The sequence below is a fragment of the Ascaphus truei genome, chromosome 1 (assembly GCF_040206685.1).
Source record: "Ascaphus truei isolate aAscTru1 chromosome 1, aAscTru1.hap1, whole genome shotgun sequence".
Taxonomy (NCBI): domain Eukaryota; kingdom Metazoa; phylum Chordata; class Amphibia; order Anura; family Ascaphidae; genus Ascaphus; species Ascaphus truei.
In genome coordinates, this window is record NC_134483.1 from 520,716,997 (window position 1) to 520,740,600 (window position 23,604).

Sequence of the window (23,604 nt, forward strand, 5' to 3'; positions counted from 1 at the left end):
TGAATTGTTTATTTCTTGTTTGCCCCCCCCCCCCCATCCTCTCCTTCAAAAATATTCCTTTACAAGTTAACAAAGTTTTCCAGATTTAAATAGGAGGCAAAAACAAGCACCATACTTATTCAAGTTTAAAAAAAACCCTGAAAGTAGTCAATTTTATTTATTTTAATAGATATGGTGAAGTTTTATGTACATTTAATGGGTATAAATAAAAACCTACGTTTTATAAAAATACTAAACCAATGAATATATTGGTTTTCTTCAGAGTGCGACATACAGTACAGCACATATTTCTGCAAAAGCAATTACTTCTTAGGCCGATAAAGGACTGTAGAGGTCCGAAACGCGTTGGTGTGTTTTGTAACCTTTTCCTGATCTATTAAATAGCTTTATTTGGGAACGTACTGTTGTTTTTTCATTGCTGTTTTTACAGCTGGATATTAGTGCTTCGTTTTTTCTCCCTCCATCTTTGCCCGAGTCCATAGAAGGACAGGCCGCGCTGAGCCGTGCGGACGCTCCGCGCTGAGCCCCTGCATCCTCAATGAGGATGCCTTGAGAGGGGGCTCACGCGAGCGTCCGCAGACGTGCTGAGGAGTTGGATTTTTCAGCCGGCAGCCAAGCTGTTTTTCAGCGCGCTGTCGGCTGAAAACATCCAATCAGCGCGGAGCAGCGTCAACGTCACAGCGCCGTGACGTCGGCGCCATGACGATGACGCGTCGCGGGCGATTGGCCCAGCGACGTCACTGCCCAGCCTCCCTCAGTCTGCCCCCGCCTCCGATCGCGCCCGCTGGCTCGCCTGCATGGGCATGAAATCGCGCAGATTTCAGCAGGTGAGCCTCAGCGTCAGCGCGGCTCCGAACTCCTCACCCCTCTATGGCCCTTAGGCTGGGGCCATGGTGCCTTCGCCCATGTGGAGGCGTGCGCGGCCGTGACGTCACCCGCGTGGACCGGGTGCATTTTGTGGCCAGTGGGGACGCGCCGTGCTGCGCCCAGGGGCGTCAAGGAGCTGGTTCGCCCTCATTGGGCGAACCGCTCACGTGACCGGCCTGTCGCGCCAAGAAATCAGTTTCAACTGATTTCTTGTGCAATGCGCGCCCGCTCCCACGCCGCATGGACACGATCACTGCATTAAGGCAATGCTATAGCTCAGCATGCGGACGCCTCCGCGCAGTCTGCTGTACCATGGCCCCAGCCTTAAGTGTATTTCACCAACAACTTTAATATCTGTTTAGCGCCATATATTGCCAATGACGCAGAAGCACCGTGCTGCTGGTTATACTGAGATCACGTGGGTAACCCCCAAGCAGCTGAACCCACTCCAAGGGCAGCACAACCTCCAGCAGCAGCCACGTGCGGCTCCGGAACTGGAGCGAACCACCGCGCGATGTGAATAGGGGGCGGTGCCCTGCAGCTTACCCCTCCCCGCGCGATGTGAATAGGGGGCGGTGCCCTGCAGCTTACCCCTCCCGCACAGTGGTCGCGTCCCGGAGTACCAGCTTCGATAATGGCGGCGCCCTGTGTGCGGCTCGTGGCTCTGCGGGGCCGGCCCGGGGGGGCAGCGCTGCTCAGGTACCGGGGAGGGGGGACCCGGGGAGGAGAGGGGGTGAGCGGATACCATGGAGGGGACCGGGGGGGAGAGAGATTGTGTGCCGGGCAGAAGAGGGGCACATTGTGTCTATCACAGCCCGAGTCCTAGGCCTCGGGGACGGGGATTACTCGGAGATCTGAATCCCGGTAATTATAATGCAGGATCTATATATAACTCATAGGGGTAACAGCTCTATGTGCCTGCAGTGGGGGGGGGGGGGGGGAGGGTATATGTGCGCGTGTGTGTGTGTGTGTGTGTGTGTGTGTGCCCGTGTCCCCTCCAGGGTAACAACCTACCCTCGCTTATTGGGGGGGGGGGGGTATCCTGCATGGCATGCATCTCTGTTCCTATGTAGATAAAAGGAAACAAAGTGCCTGAAATTGTCTGACTATCCTAAAGTGTACGGCTATACCCAATATCACTGTATATTTAAATCAGTCTCCCATAGACTTTATTAATTTTATTTTATACATACTATTCAAATAGGTTCTCTGGATCCGGCCCGCGCTGTTTTTTAGCTCGCAGGGTGTAAATGATCCCGGGATAATTACCGGTTTATTCCTAGTGTTTAAGCTCTGATCTGACCAAACAAAAATGGCTGCCAAACTCTGCAGGTCCTGTGGAACAATCGGTGGCTGCAACATTGAGGTGATGTAATTGTAGCTTCCTATTGGGTGGCTGAAGGCACTATCTTTGAACGTGTGGGAAGGAACACCAACTTTAGGCCGTGTCCAGGGCGAAGCTCAGCGCCACTAAACACATTACGGCAATGTGTTGGTCCAGAGTGTGCGTGCCCGTGAGCGCTCAGCTGTTTGCAGACAAATATATTTTAATTTGTAGCGTGATGACCGCGAACCAGTACGTGATGTCATGGCCACCCCCCCCCCCCCCCCCCAGCGTGCTCAACTGGACATTAATCACCCCTGCTTATTCAGCGCCTGACGTCACAGGGCTTGAGCGAGAGTGCGTGCGCACACTCAACTTGGACGCGGCCCAGGAAGTATCTCGGGCTCACAGGAGCTAACATTTCACAGTCCAGCGCCAGAGATTTCTCACATTCAGCAAATAAGGGACATTGCTACTTTTTTAAAGCGTTTCAATTGTGATGTGGAGCAGAGTCGGGCTGTGCAGGTACGGAAACAGCACGCAGGTGAGAGACTTGTTGAGCTGCTGAATAGTGGGGAAGGCAGAAGATACAGTTTGACCCTTAAATTGGCCCCACAGTTAAATGTTCTGATTTAGACTTCATTAAGTGTTGTTACAGTATATTGATCTAGTCGTGTATGTCCAGGTATCTGTGTGGAAGTGTGAGACACCAAGCCGCTGCCGCTGTGACTGCAGGTAAGCCCCATTTCTTTTCATTATCTCTTAAATACTTCCTTCTAGCTGTTTACATTATATCCGACCTCTTTAATGCAAATAGGGTTGGACCGTGGTGCTTTTCCTAGTGCAGCGCCTCTGGCACTTACAATTGTGTAAATGACACACAAAAACACCTTGCTCACCATGCTTAGAAAAGACATAGTAACTGGTGCAGAGGGAAAACAACGATGCAAGACACAGCAAAAGTGGCTACAAGGGGTCACTAAAAAGTCCCTAAATGTTGCACTCAAGTATTGATATGGTATACAGTATTATATACATAAAGTAGCAGTTAAATAACTGATACCACAAGATCCAAATTTGACACAGACCAATTAATAGGTCTCACAAAACCAAATGTGACAGGACAAGCAATTATTTGAACTTTAATACAAAATAAAACCCAACGAAAATCATAAAATTACAACTCTAGTAAATGGATAAAAGGTCCCCTTAAAGGCAAAACGGAGGTATAGTGGAAGTGAGTGCTGGTATAGTACTAAACATGCAGCCTCAATACGTGAGTGCAACATTCAGGGACTTTTTAGTGACCCCTTGCGGCCACTTTTGTTGTGACTTACAATTGTGTCTTAAGTATTTGAATCTCTTTTTAAACGAGCAATTCAGCCTAACTGACCTCCATTTTCATTTAAAAAAAATGTTGTGTGTTTTTTTTTTTTAAGGTTTTGGTCCGGTAGAGTTAAACCACACTATTCAGCTCCCGATATACTGGCAAAGTTTCCCCTATTACTTCTTGGTTTTCTAAAGGGCATTTAAATGGCCAACCAATAGGAAGCCAAACCAAAGATGTTGCAGCTTTCTATTGGCCTGAGATTCGGCAGCCATTTTGTTTTCCCTGAGGTAGACTGAAACCCGGTAACTTCACCGGGTAGTATTTTTGCTCGGGAGGAGAGAACTCCCACCCCACTCCTGTAGTGTCAAAGTAAAATAAAAGTAGTAGGAACGGCCCCACTAAACTGTTAATAGCCATTGTGAGTAAAGGAAACCTGCACCTCCAATTTATAAAGATGTGAGGCAGTTCATTTTGGTAGGAATGCGCGCATTGACTTTATGAAGGTTGGTTCCTTTCACCTATTGTGAAACTAGCTGCACTCCATGTGAATTCTTAATGGCCTATGAATGCTCCTGGTCTGGTGGATGGTGTGCACATCTTAATGTAATCAGTGGGGCGGGTTTCTTAATGTGTATAACAACATCCAGCCTATTCCCGACTGCTTCCTTTCTGCGCTCAGCGTGCCCAACACCTGCAGCGCTGTAACAGACTCATTTTCTTTGAAGGTAACGAAGAAATAGTCATTCCAAGAAGGAAAACCTGGTTAGTATGCCTTGTTTGTCTTTCCTTTATTTGCAGTTCTGTACATTCTCACTACTGTTCCCAATTTCACAAATGGCATGACACTGCTTGAGGTGTCTGTCTCTTACACACCGTAGTGAGGGGCACTCCCGATAGGATACATTGAGCATCCCACCTTCACATTTTATATGTGCAGTGTAAAGCTAGAAATAAGCGTACAGGCACTGTACTAATTTGTACAAAATCTTATTGATCTAATGTTTTTAAGTCTCTATGGAACCTCGCATCCTTTGACCAAAGTTGGATCGGCAAGATGTTGCTCAAATGTAATGTTTATACCGGGCACTTGAGGTGCAAAAGTGCCGTAAGCTTGTTGTAATTTTAGATTTCTATATTTCAGCATTTTGCAAGAATTAATAACATCTGCATCTTCAGGAACTGTACTTTGAACTTTGCACTGGGATAGAGACTTTAAGTGCAGTTTCTGACCCGTGATGCAGAGTTGAAACCATGCAATGGGCTATAGCCACTTGTTTTCCACTCTGTAAGAGCAGCAAAAGGGAAACATAAGGCTGCCATTCCTGTGCTGGTACCTCTACTCAATGTAACCCTGCACAGGCAATTATCCCTCATACCGTAGTGACAGGCAAGAATTGTGGCCAAATAGGAGAGCTACTGTGTTCCAGACTTATGGATTTTCTTTTATCTGTAATGTTTAGGGACAAACTAGCGGTCCTTCAAGCTCTTTCTACCACAGTGAACCATGTAAGATCCTTTTCTGTCTCCGTTATACACTCTGATATTCTATGGGAAAGTCATGTGTGGGTTTCATGGACTTCTAATTCCTTTGTAGGACCCTACAGCTGCTCATTACATGTTTCAGGATGACCCCTTCCTTATTCCCAAAACCTCTCCAGAGTTTGTAAGCACTTTCTACTTTTAAATCTGTTTGTGTTTAAATGTTTATGCTTTCATACTATTATGTATGTATGTGTATATATATTTATTTTCCGAGACCGTGTCTAGCATGGGCAAGAATACTTGCACAATGAACACTATATGGCCGCCGGGCTCAGCCACCAACAAAAAGCTGTAGCATCAGAAGATGGCGTGACTTTCTATTGGTGACTGCAGCCAAATTTGACGTTAAAAAAAAAAAGTCTTTAGGGTCCTTGGAAGTTGGGGTTTCCCATTTTCAGGTACACAGAGAATTGGGACTGATTTTTAATGGTTCAAAAATATGTTTGCCTCCCCATTGCCAATTCTTTTAACCTATTGTTACCAAAGTGTTTAGCGTATATAGCAGCTCCTCTCGGCTGTGGGGAACTTGCACTGTCTGCAGGATGTTGCTTTTCATAGGGATTATTCTCCCCCCATCCCCCTAATTATTATTTATTATTTTTAAATGACGCCTAAACTTTACGTGTAAATCATTCAGTTTGGTGGAGCAGGCCTATACATGGCAGAGCAGTGTACACTATTTATTGAGCATTTCTAACCCACTGTTCTGTCAGTCTCCCATTTTTGGCCTAAAACATTAAGGGGGTTGCTTTAAAAAGCATTTCAGTCATTTTTAATCATGCTTCAGTTTACATGTAATTAATGCTTTGTATTCTCCCACTTAGCGTATATATTCCTTGTCAAAAGAGTCCGGGAGAAATGCTGCAAGATACGTTGCCACTACATACCCCAAGTACTTCGAGAAGGATATCGCAGAGCCTCACATTCCGGTTAGTGGGAAACTTCCATGTTATCAGAGTTTGTGGCCAGGCTTCTGAGCCAGAGCAACTTTAAGGGAGACCGAATTCCATATGTAAAGTACGTGTAATTGGATCCGTCACCAAACCCATTGTGGTTGTGAGTCCTATAGGAGAATGTTCATATTCTTTCAGCTTGCAGGAGCTATAGGGGCAGTCCAGAGATGACTGGACCTTTTTTTCTTTTTCCCTCCCAGTGTTTAATGCCTGAGAATGTCCAGCCTCAGATTGAAGGCGTTAGTGTAGAGGCCCTAAAAGAGCGCATTCAACTGAGGAAAGTACGAGACTCGGTGGACCTGTATGACCAACTTATTCAAGGAGGTATGTTTGCATAACCACTTCACCGCTCAAGAAGCGAGATTGGGGCGAGCCACGTGTCCTGTTCTTGCAATAAGCAACTAACACGTTTTTAAGTACGGTAACACCTCAGAGGCCCGTTATTATTCTTTAAACACTGGTGTTTAATATTCGTCCACACGTTGCCACCTGTTCCACGGCGATGATGAGAGGCGCAGGGGTACTGACCTCAGCTGGATAATGGGAGCTGAGTGCAGAGCTGGATCTTTCAGGCCAGCTGACGTGTAGTTGGCAGCCTGAAGATGGCCTGCATGAAACAGTCGCCAAACTGAGCCACTATTCACCACATCAGGGCTGTCTGCAGTGTCTTTCCTGGAAGGAGCAGTCACACATTGCAACACTAAACTGGGAGCATTTAGCCATATGTTGACAACTTGTGCACTCTAAGTTACCTCAATGTATTCCATTCCAAAAAGCATGGTCAAGAGGTAACCAGTTGGGGCCTCATGGACGGATAGAAAGCTTAACACGCACATACAGGACAATAGACACCCAGAGCATGCAAATGCAAATCTATTTTATTATATATTATGAGTGATCCAACAAACAATACATTTGTATTTGCAGATTAGTGTGCTCTGGATTTGTTCTATAGCATTTAGCCACGTAACCTCTTCCATACTGTTTCTAACTACGTTTTATGATTTGATGCTTTAGATCATCACAAATTTAGATCAGAAAACCAGCAAATATCGCAAAATGTATAACACAAACCCCTTCTGTTTGTTTTCTAGAGCGCTCTCCTATTCTGATCATGTCTTGGTAATTGACATGGTGGGCCTTTTTTAAATAACAAGTTGGTTAATTCACCCCCTTTTTGATGCCTCACACAGTGAAAGAACTAGTTGTGTTTAGAATCTAAAATAGATGTTCCGCTTGCATTAGGACGTGTGTCAATACGTGAAATTGGTTCATTGCCACATACAATGTTTCACTTTTTTCCCACTTGTAGGAACTGCACTTTCCATAGAAACTACTAACCAGCTCCTGGATCTCTTGTGCTTCTATGGGGACAGGGAGCCGGCTCGGGATGATCAGACAGAGCAGAGAGAACAGGAAGAGACAGTAAGTGGGCGTCGCCTTCTCGTGTGTGTGTGTGTGTGTGTGTGTGTGTGTGTGTGTGCGCGCGCGTGTGTGCGCGCGCGTGTCAAAAATAACGTTTGTGTTTTTATATCTTCAGGAAACTGTAGACGATACAAAGAAGCGACCAGGTCCTTACCGTAAAGCCTCCGATATTCTTCACTCTTGGGGGTAATACTGCATATGTACACCATGTAAAGACATATATAAATGTGTGGGTTTGTTCTCTTCTCCCCCCCTCCATCCTCCCCTATATAGAGCCAGCGACCTGTACGTGGGGATCTGTTTTAAAAGTATTTAGCAGCATAAAAAATGCCGAACCTTTTTCAGTTTTTTCATACAAGGAACAGAGTTCTGAGATGTTAATCATCAGAAGCTGAAGTGCATGTACAGTTAGTTATCTGTCACAAATTATATGTCTGCACCATTGTATCCGATAAGAGCTTGTAGTCCATTTTCATCATTTAGTCTGGACTTTAAGGTTCTTAATCTGTAGATACATATATTTTTATTTTGTATGTATATTGAAGCTCTATTATAAGAAGGGTGTAGCCTACCTTTAAATCCAGCGTGCGACTGATGTCTGTTCTTATCTTAATGCCAGAGAGAATACCGACGCTGAGCGGATCTTCACCCTGATGCCGGAGAGAGATGCGCATTCCTTCTGCACCCTGATCAGAGGGATGGTGAAGGTAATAGCTGAGACTTGAGCAGATATTCACTTCTTAATTGCTATTCCTCTTGTGAATTAAGAGTCGGTGCACAACAAAGTGTTACAGTGTACAAATCTGATGAAGGGTTGTGCATCCCCCAACACTTAATCTGGCCTGTAACTGTTCCATACGTCCTTATCATATATGTTGTATAACTGTCCATGAAATGCCGCTAAATTGAATATATAACCCCTGTTCTTTTAATGTAACCATGCATTATCCTATCTCTGTGCCCAGGACATGCGTGAAAACGAGAGGCAACTCTCAATGTATTCACTTCCTGGTAAAACATTTTATAAATACAGCCCAACCCCCTTATAACGCTGGGCTTGGGGTCCAATGTATTTTACATGTTTGTGGGTTTTTTTTCTCCTAGTACGGGGCTCCCAGCAAGGCATTTAACACGTATACAGACCTGCTCAACAACAGGATGACTGGTGAGTTGGACATTTCTAGTCTATAGTTCGAGAATGTAAATGAAACTGTGGTATTGAAACTAAAAGTAGAGCTGCTAAATTGTGGCCAGTTGGTGAGTGTGTTTGTAAGATGCTGACTTCTTAATTATGATCCCACGGCGATGATGAGCGGCGCAGGGGTACTGACCTCAGCTGGATAATGGGAGCTGAGTGCAGAGCTGGGTTTTCAGAGCGGCTGGCGTGTAGTTGGCAGTCTGAAGATGGCCTGCATGAAACAGTCGCCAAACTGAGCCACTATTGATCACAGGGTAGCGCCAGTGTCCCTGGTCTCTTTGGGGTAATCAGAAATTGCAACACGACACATTCAATAAAAAGTGGTACAGATGTTACCAAGTGCTCTCTTCCGCAGCTCTAGCGTGCATAATCTGACTTGAGAACTTTGCAAGCCTAGATCTGAATGCTTTGCTGGAAAACAAATCACTAAATATATAATGTACTCCTATTATGTGAATCTGTGGCATGCTTTCAAATAAAGGAGTATGACTTTCCAGTCCTAAGTATGTCTTTTTCCTGCAGCGGATGTTTACACTTTCAATGCACTGATTCTAGCAGCTCCTGAGATGAAAGAAAAGTACAACGAGAAGTGGGAACAAATTGCGGTAATTTTTATTTATTTTTTGTCTGTAAAATATTGATTGGTAAAAGCAGCAAATGTAGCTGTTTACATCATTGCAGAGCTACATTTGTTTACAAGTCCTTTATAGAGCAGTAGACTGGTTACCTTGACTTAGCTTTTAATATAATTTGGATAGCTTTAGAAGCATATCCAGAGTACCGTGTGATGCTGTGATTGCCAAACAAACCTAAACCACACTTCTAAATACATGGACATGGGTATTTTGTCCTATGAAATATCCATCGGACTGCGTTTCCAATTAAAGCACTTTAGAACACGTGCTCCTTCCTTGGTGTGGTTTGTTTCTTTTTATGTTTTTTAAATATCTAACCTCGGACCTGGTCAAGTCACCAAGAAAAAACAAATCACGAACTGAAAGTTTGAGTGTTTTTAAAACTTGCAAATCTCTCTAGATATCAAAATGTTACCTGATTGTCTGCACTTGACTCTGTTTAAAGTGCTGTTTCCTCATAATAGCTTTTTTTGAAAGGGAAGCTCGGTGTTCAACATATTACCATTTGTTTGCTAAAAACAAAAATGTAAAGGCCCAAAACCTGCGGTAGTTTTCACACGGTAACTCCTGTTCTTGCTTGTTCCAGCATAAAGTTGCAAATCTAGCTTTAAATACCTGGAACGATGAGCCTAATGCGGTTGCTTGTTTCCAGGAGCTTCTGAAGCATATGGTAGACCAAAAAGTCGCACCAAACCTGCTAACGTTCAACTGCGTCCTGAAAAGTCTGAAGAGATGTGGCAGTTTCGCCAGGACGCTGGCCCTTCAAACCCTGTGCGAGATGAAATCCCTTCACATAGGTGAGAGGGAAGTGTCTTAAGCCAGGGGAGCGCAAACTTTTTCAGCTGCACCCCCACCCCCCGCCTGCTCTCGCGCCTCCCTCACCTTGCTCATCGGCGTCAAATGACACTGCGGTGGTCACATGATGACGTCACGTGGCCCCGTTGCCATAGAAATGGACGTGTGACGTCACTGCATGGCACGAGTCCCTGCAGCTCTTTAGAATCCCGGTAAGTTGGTTGCAGAGGCCTCACGCGATCCGCGGCCATTTAATTTAAATGCCTGGGGTAAGTGCGCGGGGCCTCTGCAAACGCCCGTGGCCCCCCCCAGACAAATCTCCCGCCCCCCCCTGAGGTGGTGACCCCCCAGTTTGCGCACCGCTGTACTTAAGCTACACTCAGTTTGAAACTCTGGAGAGCCAAACGTGTCCATACCTTGCAGAGTCAGATCACACAATGGGCAGTTTCCATGGTATATCTGGTTATGTTATCATGGTAAATAGAGGATGTGGAATCCTGTGGTACTGTTAGAACTGTACAGAAGACCGTTTGTTCTGCAGGATGTCAACTGGGAAGGGAAAACAATGACTCTTTGTTCTCTCTCTAGAACCAAGTCTTGCGACATATTTCCACCTACTAGGCGTGTTTTATAAAGCAGGTGAGTGTTTTGTCCATTGCAATAGGTTTTTGTGCAGAACTAGATAGCCTTCCTTGCGCGGTATGTGTGGCAAGGAAACAGTTGTTGTTTCATTATAAGAATGTGCTTGTCATGGTGCTTATTGCCTTATCACAGCCCAGTAACCATCCTCCTCATGTCATCTATGACCCCATTCAATAAACTGTCTTTCCATGATTCCTCTCTGAAATTTCGTTTCATTTTCTTACCTTCCTTGAAATCAAATGAATGAGTTGGACTAATATTGTTAGAAATGCATTTACTAATGTATTGGCTGTTTGTGAAACGACTGCAGGGTCAGCATGCACTTAAAAGACATGTACATGGCTGACTTCAATTTCAGAACCTTTTTTTTTTAAATGTACTTTTCAGATACTCATGAGCACTTCCTAAAAGATAATGGTATGCTAAAGCTCATTAAGTGGGTGGCTATGGGATAATTAGTGGTAAATATTGCAACAATTGCTGATTTTTATACCATGAGCTATTTTTCAATACAGATGCTCACACTGACCAGAGGATCCATAGGTACGTCCTGTATGAGATACAATTGGGGGATCATAAGGCCAATTGCCAAAATCTAGCCCATGTAGGCCGTACCTATGAATCCTATCTCGTCCGTGTGAGGATATGTAATGTAAGTAACCAACACAGTGGTGTAATCGGCAATTACTGCAGTACTTCTTACCACTAATTATCCCATAGCCACCCACTTTTATTGAGCTTTATAGGCATATTGTCTTTTCATTGGCTGTTTTTAGTTAGACGTGCATGTCGGTATTTTTAAAGGGGATAATCTTCATTTAAATCAATCAACCAATTTGTCATTTGAGTGCAGGTTGAGAATGAAGTACATTCTTCTCTTCTAGTTGCGATCGAATGCGTTCACCTACTAAGTTTGCACCTGTGGTCAATAGATGTGACACTACTAAACTAATATCTTTTTACAGAAGATCAATTGGGGTTGGTGAACCTCGAGCAGGGTCTAATTCTCTATCTGTTGCTATATATTTCATAAGGTCTTCTGTGGGCTTTTTTTCCAGCTCCTTCTACAAGAGGACAGAGTGAAATCCTGGCAGAGGTTCTGGATGAAATAGAAGGGAGAACCTTTACACCCCAGGACCCAGATGACTGTACAGATCTATCTTTCTTTGATATATAACATAGAATGTGTTTGGTTTTTCGGCGCCCGGAATTGACACCAACTGTATGGCAACAGCCGAGTCCCTTTGTAACTGTGGCTTGTCTCCCAATACTGTGTAATTGGGCTCTGAGGCAGGCAGTTTTTAATACCCTAAAACTGCCTCTCGTGTTTCCATTAGGGAAAGGCACTGGGAGCTCTTCGGGGGGTGTAATAGTTCACGAGTACTGTCGTGTAGAAAGGCCTGTGCCGTAGTGAGCCCACTGCATGTCTGCTTTGAAAAGGCGATGATGATTGGCGCAGGGGTACGGACCTCAGCTGGATCATGGGAGCTGAATGTGAGCGTCTCTCTGCACCCTGCGTGTGGCAGGAGACCAGGGGGAGCTCGCATGAGAACAGAGCCTAAATCTGAGCCTCCGGCAGAGCCCCTCCATGCAAGGCATTTCCAGAGCTGCAATCTGACCATGGCCTTCCCGTCAACCCTGATGCACTCTTTCCCCTGCCCCTTTAATGCAAGATGTAGCAGTTTGCTCCCCTTAAAGGTGTTTCTTGGTAGAGACGCATGGGATTATTACAGCTTCTCTCCACATAATGGGAGCCCTGAATTCAGCATGTGCCGTTACTTTCACCGTTGCGCAGTACCTGCATTGCTAGGTCTACTGCGCTTCGCAAAAACATACCTTAACTAAAATACTGTTGCCATAGCTGTGTGTTTAACGTGTAGTGTGATCGTATGTTGCTTTAATATACATTTCTCCTTTCTTTTCAGTGTACTTCTTTGCCAGTGCAATGAGAGTGGTAAGTATACATTTGGATTTATGCCGTCTTGGGTACAGCTACAAATGTAAACAGTCCCTGTTTTTTGTGTGGATTCTGAGCATTTTGTAGGACATCTGCCCTTCTATTTAATATTCCCTGTGGAGAACCATCTTGGCGATTGAGTGTATTACCGCAAGACATTTAAAAAATAAAAATACTTTTTTTTGTTATTTTGTTCAGTGCCTGGATCTTAAGGATATTGACCTGGCATACAGACTACATCAACTGCATCAGACGGGGGATAACTGGAGGCTAATGGGAGACATTTACCTCCAGAGTACCTACTAGTAAGTGCTTGATGCACCCCTCGGATCTTTGTACCGTGAGGTCCTCGCGTTCTGTACTTGAGTGTTTGGACTCCCCTGAGTTGGGTCGGTCCTGCATCGTTCCCCTGAACGCTTTCTTGATTTTATTAACCAGTCCTTCAGTCTTTTAAAATAACAAATATTCTATCTGCGATCCTTTAATACAAATTGGCTACAATATGTAAACGGAAGGAAGCATGGATACATTAATACCGGGATGGGGGGGGCCAGGCGTGTTCAGGGGTTGACTGGCACTGCAGCTTTTAAAATGCATTTTACGCTGGCTGCTCAATTAAAAATAAAGAGCTATAGATCTATTCAGTCATGTAAAGTTAAATTAGAGAAAAGCAGATTTTAAAGCATTTTATTACATTTGAAGTGTTCTGCAGGTTTGTTTTTTTTTTTAAATGGGGAGATCTAAAGGATTTTCAAACTTTAACATTGTTGCTAGTTCACTGACCAGCCTGTTTGCCATAGATGACACATTTTATGAATGGCTGCTTTCATTTGAAAACTGCACGTTATTTCTATTTGGAGATGTTTAGTTTAGTTGGCTGCACGTGCTCTCATCACATATCCTTTGTCTGCTTGAAGCGGTAGGTTCTTTAATCTCCTCTGTATGATGGAGAACATTGATGTCATCTTGAAGTGGTACAGAGAGCTCATCCCTTCGGTACGTACAGATTACCCAAGCTGCCGAGGGGCACACATCCTGCGTCACACGGCGCCCGTCTATCTGCAGGTTATCCTGGGCTTCTGTTAATGGTTGCTATAGCAACTCAGGCCAACCTAATACATTCAAAATGGCAGTGGGGGAGAATAACAAATAAATACATGGTATTCTCTAAGACTACACAATTGTTTTTGTTTTTAACACAGGATTTTGACACTTGCTGCTTTAACCTCCTGTAAGGGGTTAGTTTTAACATGTCTTTAACCTCCAGCAGCACCTGAGTGCCAAGTGCTGCCACAATTTGCTGCCATGGGATCCCTGTTATAGCCCTTTCCTCACCCGGATGTAGAGGGTGTTCATCAGGCTCAGTCATCGCCATCAACCACTATAAAACTAGTATTTAAATTGCGTGCCTGTTACAGCACAATGGCCTCTGGTGCACCGTACAGGTTCGCTGAACAGCGATAAAGGTTCCATTTTGTTTTTATTCATAGATGTATTATCCGAACACCAGAGGCATGATGGATCTTCTGCAAGCCCTAGACATGGACAGCCGCTTAGACCTGATTCCACAAATTTGGAAAGGTAACCAATGTCTCCAAACAGTTTTGAGAGAAACGTGAGGCTACAAGAGATTTGCACCTTTTTGCTGACAGCGTAGCAACACCGCCCCCATTTTGTGTGTTTGACATGAAGCAAATGTGATTTGGCACAGGCCTCTGCTGGGTCGTGCTCAATCTGTGTGTCTGCATCCTGCATCTGTCAGGAGACCAAGGAAAGGTTACAAGAGAACAGTCAGAATCTTAACTGTTTTTTATATATTGCAGCATCAACATCATTTATGGAGTTGCAATAAGTAGAAGTGTTTGGCCTTGCAACAATTTTTAGAATTGTTACAATTTGGTTTGCAAATTCCAGGTGTTCTGAATTTGAAAAAAAAAAAGCACAAATGCTACGCGTTTACTGCCGGCGACGTCAGGCTACGGTCGCTGGAAAAATCAAATTGAGATGACAACGGCGGCAATGCATTTGTTTTGACGCGACGTCGCCGGCACTATAAGCGCAGCCTAACACTCTGCTTTTTGGCCGTTAATTGATCGCAGGATGTAGCTGCAATTCCATTGCTTTCAATGGTCGATTGCAGGTTTGTGCTTTTCTCCCAAGTAAAAAACAGATGGCGTGCAGCACGTTTTAGTTGTAACACAGAATCCTTGGGTGTAAAGTATTCAACATTTCTACCATGTCATTAGATTGTGGTATTTAATGCAAAAGATTGTATGCTGGATCGGGGATGTTTGCCCAGGTAACCTCACCTGAACCACACTTGCATTTGTCCAGGATGGGTTCCTTCACTGGACCCCTCTATCCTTTACACCAGGCCTGCACAACTCGTAAAGTGCGAAGGGCCGAACTGCTCCAAGGAAAAATAAATTGGGCCGCACGGGTAAAATCATCATCATCATCATCATCATCATCATCTCTCCTCCAGCACCCATCATCATCCTCATATCTCCCCCAGAACCCAACACTATCAACCATTGCGATACTCCCCATCTATCTCTCATACCCCCATCTCTCCCCCTCACCCACACACAATACACCCCTCCACATCAAACACACAATACCCCCCTCCACATCAAACACACAATACCCCCCTACACCCCACACACATCCCACCACCCCCTGCAGCTCACATCCCTCCCCCCTGCAGCTCACATCCCTCCCCCCTGCAGCTCACATCCCTCTGCCCCCTTGCACCTCACATCCCTCTGCCCCCTTGCACCTCACATCCCTCTGCCCCCTTGCACCTCACATCCCTCTGCCCCCTTGCACCTCACATCCCTCTCCCCCCTTGCACCTCACATCCCTCTCCCCCCTTGCACCTCACATCCCTCTCCCTACTTGCACCTCACATCCCTCTCCCCCCCTGAACCTCACATCCCTCTCCCCCCTTGCACCTCACATCCCTCTTCCCCCTTGCACCTCACATCCCTCTCCCCCTTGCACCTCACATCCCTCTCCCCCCTTGAACCTCACATCCCTCTCCCCCCCTGAACCTCACATCCCTCTCCCCCCTTGCACCTCACATCCCTCTCCCCCCCCTTGCACCTCACATCCCTCTCCCCCCCTTGCACCTCACATCCCTCTCCCCCCCCTTGCACCTCACATCCCTCTCCCCCCCTTGCACCTCACATCACTCTCCCCCCCTTGCACCTCACATCACTCTCCCCCTTGGGTGGGTGACAGTGACTGGGTGACAGTGACTGGGTGGGACACAGTGACTGGGTGGGTGACAGTGACTGGGTGGGTGGGTGACAGTGACTGGGTGGGTGACAGTGACTGGGTGGGTGACAGTGACTGGGTGGGTGACAGTGACTGGGTGGATAGGTGGGTGACAGTGACTGGGTGGGTGACAGTGACTGGGTGGGTGACAGTGACGGGGTGGGACACAGTGACTGGGTGGGAAGAGTGACTGGGTGGGACACAGTGACTGGGTGGGACAGTGACTGGGTGGGTGACTGGGTGGGTGGGTGACAGTGACACTGACAGTGACTGGGTGGGTGGGTGGGTGACAGTGACTGGGTGGGTGGGTGACAGTGACTGGGTGGGTGGGTGACAGTGACTGGGTGGGTGACAGTGACTGGGTGGGTGGGTGACAGTGACTTGACAGTGACTGGGTGACAGTGACTGGGTGGGTGGGTGACAGTTGACAGTGACTGGGTGACAGGGTGACAGTGACTGGGTGGGTGACAGTGACTGGGTGGGTGGGTGACAGTGACCTTGACAGTGACTGGGTGGGTGGGTGACAGTGACTTGACAGTGACTGGGTGGGTGGGTGACAGTGACTGGGTGGGTGACAGTGACTTGACAGTGACTGGGTGGGTGGGTGATAGTGACTGGGTGGGTGACAGTGACTGGGAGGGTGACAGTGACTGGGTGGATAGGTGGGTGACAGTGACTGGGTGGGTGACAGTGACTGGGTGGGTGACAGTGACTGGGTGGGTGACAGTGACTGGGTGGGTGACAGTGACTGGGTGGGTGACAGTGACTGGGTGGGTGACAGTGACTGGGTGGGTGACAGTGACTATGACAGTGACTGGGTGGGTGACAGTGACGGGGTGGGACACAGTGACGGGGTGGGACACAGTGACTGGGTGGGAAGAGTGACAGGGTGGGACACAGTGACAGGGTGGGACAGTGACTGGGTGGGTGGGTGACAGTGACACTGACAGTGGGTGGGTGTGTGACAGTGACTGGGTGGGTGGGTGACAGTGACTGGGTGGGTGGGTGACGGTGGGTGGGTGACAGTGACTGGGTGGGTGGGTGACAGTGACTTGACAGTGACTGGGTGACAGTGACTGGGTGGGTGGGTGACAGTGACTGGGTGACAGTGACTGGGTGACAGTGACTGGGTGGGTGGGTGACAGTGGGTGGGTAGGTGACAGTGACTGGGTGGGTGACAGTGACTTGGGTGACAGTGACTTGGGTGACAGTGACTTGGGTGACAGTGACTAACAGTGACAGTGACTTACCTTGACCCGGGTGGGTGCAGGTTGCCGCCGGACGCTTGCTCCTCCTGCCCCCGATATCCCTGCGGCAGCTGCCTGGGACGGGAGGTGGGCTTGGGGGCGCGGGTTGGGGGAAGGGGGGGGAGGAGGGCACGGGAGGTGAGCTCGTGGGGGACGCGAGAAGCTGGCCGCGGAGGGAAGCGGTGAGAAGCAGGCCGCTGGAGGAGCTGAATTATTTAATTATTACTTCCCCCTCCAGCCCACGTTGGGAGCAGGGGGGGAGCGGGCCCGCAGAGGAGCTGCATGTTGCTTCCCCTTCCGCCCCGCGTTGGGAGCAGGGAAGGGGGAGGGGAGCGGGCACGCAGAGGAGCTGTGTGTTGCTTCCCCCTCCGGCCCACGTTGGGAGCAGGGGGGGGGAGCGGGCCCGCAGAGGAGCTGCATGTTGCTTCCCCTTCCGCCCCGCGTTGGGAGCAGGGAAGGGGGGGGGGACGGAGCGGGCCTAGCGCATGCGCGCCGGGACCGCAGGGAATTGGCGCCATTTTTTTTTCAAAAGTTTTTTTTTTTTTTTCAAAAAAAAAATTTTTTCAAAGTTTTTTTTTTTTTTTTTAAATCTCATCGAGGGCCACACAGAGAGGCCAGGCGGGCCGCATGCGGCCCGCGGGCCGCGTGTTGTGCAGCCCTGCTTTACACACACGTTCTTGCGTACGTTTGCCATGGAAGAAATGTGTGCAGATTCCCCTGGCAGTGTTTTAAACAGATTTTGTTCTGTTGTGCATTGTATTGCATGGTGTCATTGTAGAGGGAGAGGGGGGTTGGCCCAGTATTAAAGGGGTTGCACCCCATATGGCCACCCCCTGACCTCACCAGGGAGGCAAGGGGTTAACTGGACTGTGGTCCAGGAATGTGGCTTACACCTTGTCATGTCAGGAAACTGTATGTTCCCCTGTTCCCATGTTTCATTATAATCCTGCATTTTAATGTTTTAAAGTGCATTTCTGTATCTCCAGTTCTGGAGGTCGCAGAGTTCAAATTTGGCCAATATGTGGAGTCACTGTAGGCATTAAACTGGCAAATTTTGACCCACTGAGCCCACCAGAAGGGAACTTATTAATGTGTAGATATTAAAGTGTATATGTATGGTATTTTGGATCTGCTCTGAAAATGCAGACTCCATCTGCTATGCTAATAGGTCATGAAGGGCAGCCGGATGATTGAGCATAAGCACTGTGATCAAAAGTTAACTGCCCTGATTGTTTACACTAGGAATCAAGTACTAATCAACAGACTCTGCCACTCTAATTGGTACCTGAGGGCGGAGAATCATCAAACTGGAGTGGTTTGTAAGTGTTATGTCTACACCTACAAACAATGCAGATCCTATCAGATACTTCATTTGGTAGACTGGCCGTCGGCCCTGATTTAATTATGGGGCTACAGAAATAAGATCCCAGTACACATGGGCTAACTAGCTGGGGGGCATGGTTTAAGCTGTGTCTCCACGTTAGGGATTGGATACAGATAATTGTTCACCAATAGTCTGTATTCAATGTTAAGAATAGGGTTACACAGGTATATAAACTGTGTCAACCCTACAGTTTTTAGTTGTGCTTCTGATTCCACCTGGAATGTCACCGGATTGCTGGAGAATTGCTAGCTGATACTTCTCCATCCCCCTAAGTAAGTGTTACCTTCTTGTCTGTTAATTGTACTATATTGCTGTGTTCACCTTTTTTAAGGAATAAATATATTTTATTATATCTAAGCCTCGTTCAGTTCAACCCAGATATTTGGTTTTCATTATATCTTATCATAAGCTACCGTGACAGTCATTTTCCCCCTTATTTCCAGATATCAAAGAGATTGGTCACAGTAACAAAGTTGAATTGGTGGAGGAGGTACTGAACTTGATGGCCAGAGACAAACAGCCAGCAGAAGTAAGCATTTTTCAATGGTCTGTGTCTGTCTGTGTCTGTCTGTGTCTGTGTCTGTCTGTCTGTGTCTGTCTGTCTGTGTGTCTGTGTCTGTCTGTGTCTGTCTGTGTCTGTCTGTCTGTGTCTGTCTGTCTGTGTCTGTCTGTGTCTGTGTCTGTGTGTGTCTGTGTCTGTCTGTGTCTGTGTGTGTCTGTGTCTGTGTGTGTCTGTGTCTGTGTGTGTCTGTGTCTGTGTGTGTCTGTGTCTGTCTGTGTGTGTGTCTGTCTGTGTGTGTGTCTGTGTGTGTGTGTGTGTGTGTGTCTGTGTGTGTGTCTGTGTATACACATTTCTAACCCATTTGTGTAATATAGGGGTGTTCTGTGTTTGGCATACAGGATAGTGCCATGTTGGCCAGTAGAGTAGAATGATGTTTAACCATTGGAGGTTTCACTTCTACTTTATGTTCTATGTGGTCCTAGACATTTGCTGTCATAAAACATTATTTGGCCATGACAGTTATCGCTTCTGTAGTGTGTGTTCATAAGCGGCAGATAATGGGTGCCGATAATTGTTCATAAGCGGCAGATAATTGTTCATAAGCGGCAGATTGTGAAGCTCCTTCACTGCTGGGGAGGTGTGTTTAAAACCTGCTGCAGAAATCAAAGGATGCTCGATATATTAAAACTCATTAAAAATGGCATTAAGAGTTTAATTTTAAAATGGGAGGGGGAGAAGGTAGCAAGTATCTAAAAGTGCAGAACTAATTTTTTTTATTTTTAAACACGTAGGCTTTTACTTGGCTTTCATCTTTAAGTCGGCTCTCCCTGCATTGGAAAGTACACCATCTCTATCATTCTTCCTTCCAGCTTCAGGCTGCCTTTGCCAACACTGCTCTAGATATCAAATCTGTCTATGAAAACAGGGACCGGTTGCGTGTGCCGCTGGAGTGGTCTGCTGGTGCTTTGGGCAATGTGTCTATATTACTATCAAGGACTGGAAGGACAGAGGAATCCTGGTGAGATTACTGGCTGTCGGGATTATTGCGTGGGTTTCAGATTTACACATCTTCCAGCATTCGGATGTAGCCGGACTTGCTGTCTGCGTTGCTGCGATCGCAGCCCGGAGGGATTAATGCTGTGTGGGAGTCCAGTCTGGAAGCATAGACCTCACTCACACACTATGCCCGTGGCCGTTTGTGCTTTTTTTTTGGTTGTCGCTGGGAACAAAATCAGCAAAATCTTCCTTCCCAGGGTTCACTTAATGGCCGCCTTTTTAGTTTCAAATCAATCCTCAGCAGCTACAATGTGTAATATTACAAAGGTAACATTATGTATTGTTACAGTTTGCAGCTCAAACTGCTGGGAATATTGGCAACAATTCTCACAAACAGGAACGTGTTGTGAAGCTCCTTCACTGCTGGGGAGGTGTGTTTAAAACCTGCTGCAGAAATCAAAGGATGCTCGATATATTAAAACTCATTAAAAATGGCATTAAGAGTTTAATTTTAAAATGGGAGGGGGAGAAGGTAGCAAGTATCTAAAAGTGCAGAACTAATTTTTTTTATTTTTAAACACGTAGGCTTTTACTTGGCTTTCATCTTTAAGTCGGCTCTCCCTGCATTGGCGAGGTGAGAGGAGGTTTTTTTTGCTGGTGCAGTAGCTAGGATTTGCGTAAGCCCATGCGGTATCATGGCGGGGTTTGCAGGCTTAAAAATTCTTTGGCCAATGCATTTAACTAAATGACGCTCCCTTCTGAGAAGACAGATGGGTAAGTATGTAACTATACAGTTTGTCATGCTGGCTGTAGAACAGGCTTTTTGTCTCTTGTACATCTGTACCTACACTAACCCCTTCACTGCCAGAAGGGGCGGCAGCAACACATTCACCATCTGTAAAGGGGTTCATTTGGGCAGCTGCGGAAAACACCATATATTGTACACTGTTCTGAGACTGTCCTCCCCCATTTGTAGTGCGCACTGTCAGTACTATACACAATCTTAAAGCTGGTCCATATTTTAAAGCTCTGGAGGGTACCCCCTTATAAGGGATGTAATGTGGCTGCTGTACCTCTATGCCTGTGTCCACAATACTTGTTGACTCTTATGTTTTACATTGCATGCTAGTCAGGTAGCTGTGACAAAGGCCTCCATAGCAAATTTGTCTCTTTGCCCTCTTCAAAGGAAAACCCCAACTTTGTTTTTTTTCTCTCCTGTAAGCGGCAGTGATGATTGGCGCAGGGGTACGGACCTCAGCTGGATCATGGGAGCTGAATGTGAGCGTCTCTCTGCACCCTGCGTGTGGCAGGAGACCAGGGGGAGCTCGCATGAGAACAGAGCCTAAATCTGAGCCGCGGGCAAAGTTAGCAGCCTTGTGTAGCTGTAGTAATTCTGGATGTTGATGGGGAGGGGGGGTTATATCAAGTGCCCTCTAATGTATAAATCTGCTTCATTAGACCTCACGCTCTGGGTTCTGAGCTAATATCTATGTTTGTTTTCTAACAGGAAAATGCTGCAACTCTTCAAAACGAGCAATCGCGTCCCTACGTAAGTTGTTATGAAATGGGTCACCCAGCTCTCCCCTATTTTAATTTTAGAATTAGTGACTTTTTTTTGTGGGGGGGGGGGGTGTATTTTTGCTTCTTGTAGTTAATGGATAAATGTTTTGTGCGGATTAATTTTATTTTTAGTAGAGGATATGCTTAACCCTTTGAGTACCCCAAGACGTGTGCGCAAGATTTTCCGGTGGTGGGGGGGGGGGGGAGACACGCGGCAGTTATAGAGGTCCCATGCTCTCCCCCAAGGCATTTTACATTAAATGCCAGGGGACTGCACAAGGCCTCTCTAACTTCTACCTTGATTCAGATGGCTTGTTGGTGTGTTCAACACGGCATCATTTGACGCTGAAGGAGGCGGTGGTGGCGGCACAGGGGTAGAACTTTGAGCACCACTGCCCTAAGACATCACTACTACATCATGAGGGTCTGGCACTCCAGGGGCACCATGACACCATAATTAATGAAACGAAGACTCGTTTTGCTAGTTGACAGGTCATGGGAGTGATCAACAATGAGGAATAGCAGGGACATGTGACTCGTTCTGTCATCGGTGACAACGCGGTCACTTGATTTGAGGGGCAATCAAAGGGTAAAAAGACAATGAAGTGCAAACTATGCCTCCCATAAGTTGGTCTTCTGTAACGCTGTTTCACCGCTCAATCAGAAATGGATACGTGATGTGAATCTTCCTCCTTTCCTGTCCGGGTTATTTTTGTAATGGTGCATATACTGCTTGTGTTTTCAGCACGGAGGTGATAGATGAGTTCTTGAACAGTGCAAAAGACAGTGGCAGCAACACCCTGGCCGTTAGCCTTGTGCAGCTAGCTGGAGGCTTCAGCCTGCAAAGCACTGCGATGATTGCACAGCGTGTGATGGACGAGTTCAGTATCACTGAAGAGCAAAAGTAAGCCCTTAAAGACACCGGGTTTGGCTCCTTAGTGAGGATACTAATGGAAGAGTAGTGGGGCAGCACCGTGGATTGTAGGGTTTCTCAGACTAATGCTGCTTCAGTTCCCCTGGTGATGACATATTGATGCCTTTTTGTAAAGAGGTGTGTGCTGAACCTCCCTGTATGTACATATTAGACCAGGTATTTTTAAGGGAATACAAATGTATGTGAGGTGGCATCAGCGTGCTGAGTATCTATTCTTCCAACCCTTTCCAAAACTTCTGTTTTTTGAGGTACTTACCAGTACAGTTGACGCTTTTCAATCTGCTCCGGCCAGTATAATGCCACATGTTATGGCTTCCTACTGGGCAGCGGAACGCAGGAGACTTGAATACCAGGAAGTACCAGTGCACATCAAACCAGGTGGTGGAATTAATGTGGTTCAGCTCTGGGAATTTCCTGCTTCCCATCCTGACACGAGGGTGGGTGGGCTGAACGGCTGCTTTTAGGTATTATGGTAACTAAGTGAAGGTAAAACCTTAACATGTTGTGTTTTTTTTTTTTTTTTTCTATTGTAGGATGGCCCTGGAAGACTTGCAAACACAGAACAGTAGCAGTGATGGTAGCGATAGCAGCGATAGCAGCGATAGCAGCGACAGTGACAAGGAATAAGAATGGCTGTTTTTTTACCCACATCATCCTGCATTCACTGACCCATATTTATTAACCCTTCAGTGTGGTACATGGTCACTGCGATGGCAAGTACGAATGTACAACGTCATGGCACTGAAGGAGTTAAGCACGTATATACCAGCTGTAAGAGAATGCTTTATTAAAGTGCAGAGGATGGAAAAGACCGTCCTTAAGTTATGTAATACATTTTTTGTTTGTATTGTGTTGGGCTGAGCACAGAATAAATGATCGTACGCTTTTTCATTTACTCGGCATACAAGCAATTATTTCCTTCAGTGCTGGCACTCTTATCATGGTTTTTAATTAAAAGCGTCTAAAATGAGAACTGAAATGGAAGTAATTCCTTTTGGCCATGTGTTGGTCTGAATTACAGAACAACTTTATAT

The 23,604-nt window shown here is 46.3% G+C and overlaps 1 protein-coding gene and 4 non-coding genes across 9 annotated transcripts; all 5 read left to right on the top strand.

The window, feature by feature from the left end:
- Nucleotides 1–1,431: 1,431 nt before the first annotated feature.
- Nucleotides 1,432–23,465, top strand: PTCD3 (pentatricopeptide repeat domain 3). Of its 5 annotated transcripts, none has more exons than XM_075571586.1 (24): nucleotides 1,432–1,566; nucleotides 2,877–2,926; nucleotides 4,247–4,283; nucleotides 4,982–5,027; nucleotides 5,116–5,184; nucleotides 5,888–5,992; nucleotides 6,217–6,340; nucleotides 7,329–7,441; nucleotides 7,557–7,627; nucleotides 8,061–8,148; nucleotides 8,546–8,606; nucleotides 9,162–9,244; nucleotides 9,927–10,071; nucleotides 10,658–10,708; nucleotides 11,770–11,859; nucleotides 12,637–12,665; nucleotides 12,867–12,973; nucleotides 13,586–13,664; nucleotides 14,159–14,249; nucleotides 19,022–19,107; nucleotides 19,872–20,098; nucleotides 21,584–21,625; nucleotides 22,382–22,540; nucleotides 23,104–23,465. In XM_075571586.1, the coding sequence occupies exons 1-24, from the start codon at nucleotides 1,502–1,504 to the stop codon at nucleotides 23,195–23,197; spliced, it is 2,112 nt and encodes a 703-aa protein (XP_075427701.1). In that variant the 5' UTR covers nucleotides 1,432–1,501; the 3' UTR covers nucleotides 23,198–23,465. The 5 variants fall into 5 exon arrangements, with proteins under 5 accessions (XP_075427701.1, XP_075427710.1, XP_075427721.1 ...); XM_075571595.1 differs by having other exon boundaries at nucleotides 19,950–20,098; XM_075571606.1 differs by lacking the exon at nucleotides 2,877–2,926 and having other exon boundaries at nucleotides 1,459–1,566.
- LOC142473390 (small nucleolar RNA SNORD94) lies at nucleotides 6,513–6,653 on the top strand. Its single transcript, XR_012790068.1, has one exon. It is a non-coding gene; the product is annotated as a small nucleolar RNA SNORD94 (small nucleolar RNA).
- Nucleotides 8,741–8,880, top strand: LOC142473385 (small nucleolar RNA SNORD94). The gene has a single exon (XR_012790065.1). It is a non-coding gene; the product is annotated as a small nucleolar RNA SNORD94 (small nucleolar RNA).
- Nucleotides 12,149–12,284, top strand: LOC142473380 (small nucleolar RNA SNORD94). Its single transcript, XR_012790064.1, has one exon. It is a non-coding gene; the product is annotated as a small nucleolar RNA SNORD94 (small nucleolar RNA).
- LOC142473376 (small nucleolar RNA SNORD94) lies at nucleotides 21,298–21,433 on the top strand. Its single transcript, XR_012790063.1, has one exon. It is a non-coding gene; the product is annotated as a small nucleolar RNA SNORD94 (small nucleolar RNA).
- Nucleotides 23,466–23,604: the final 139 nt, after the last annotated feature.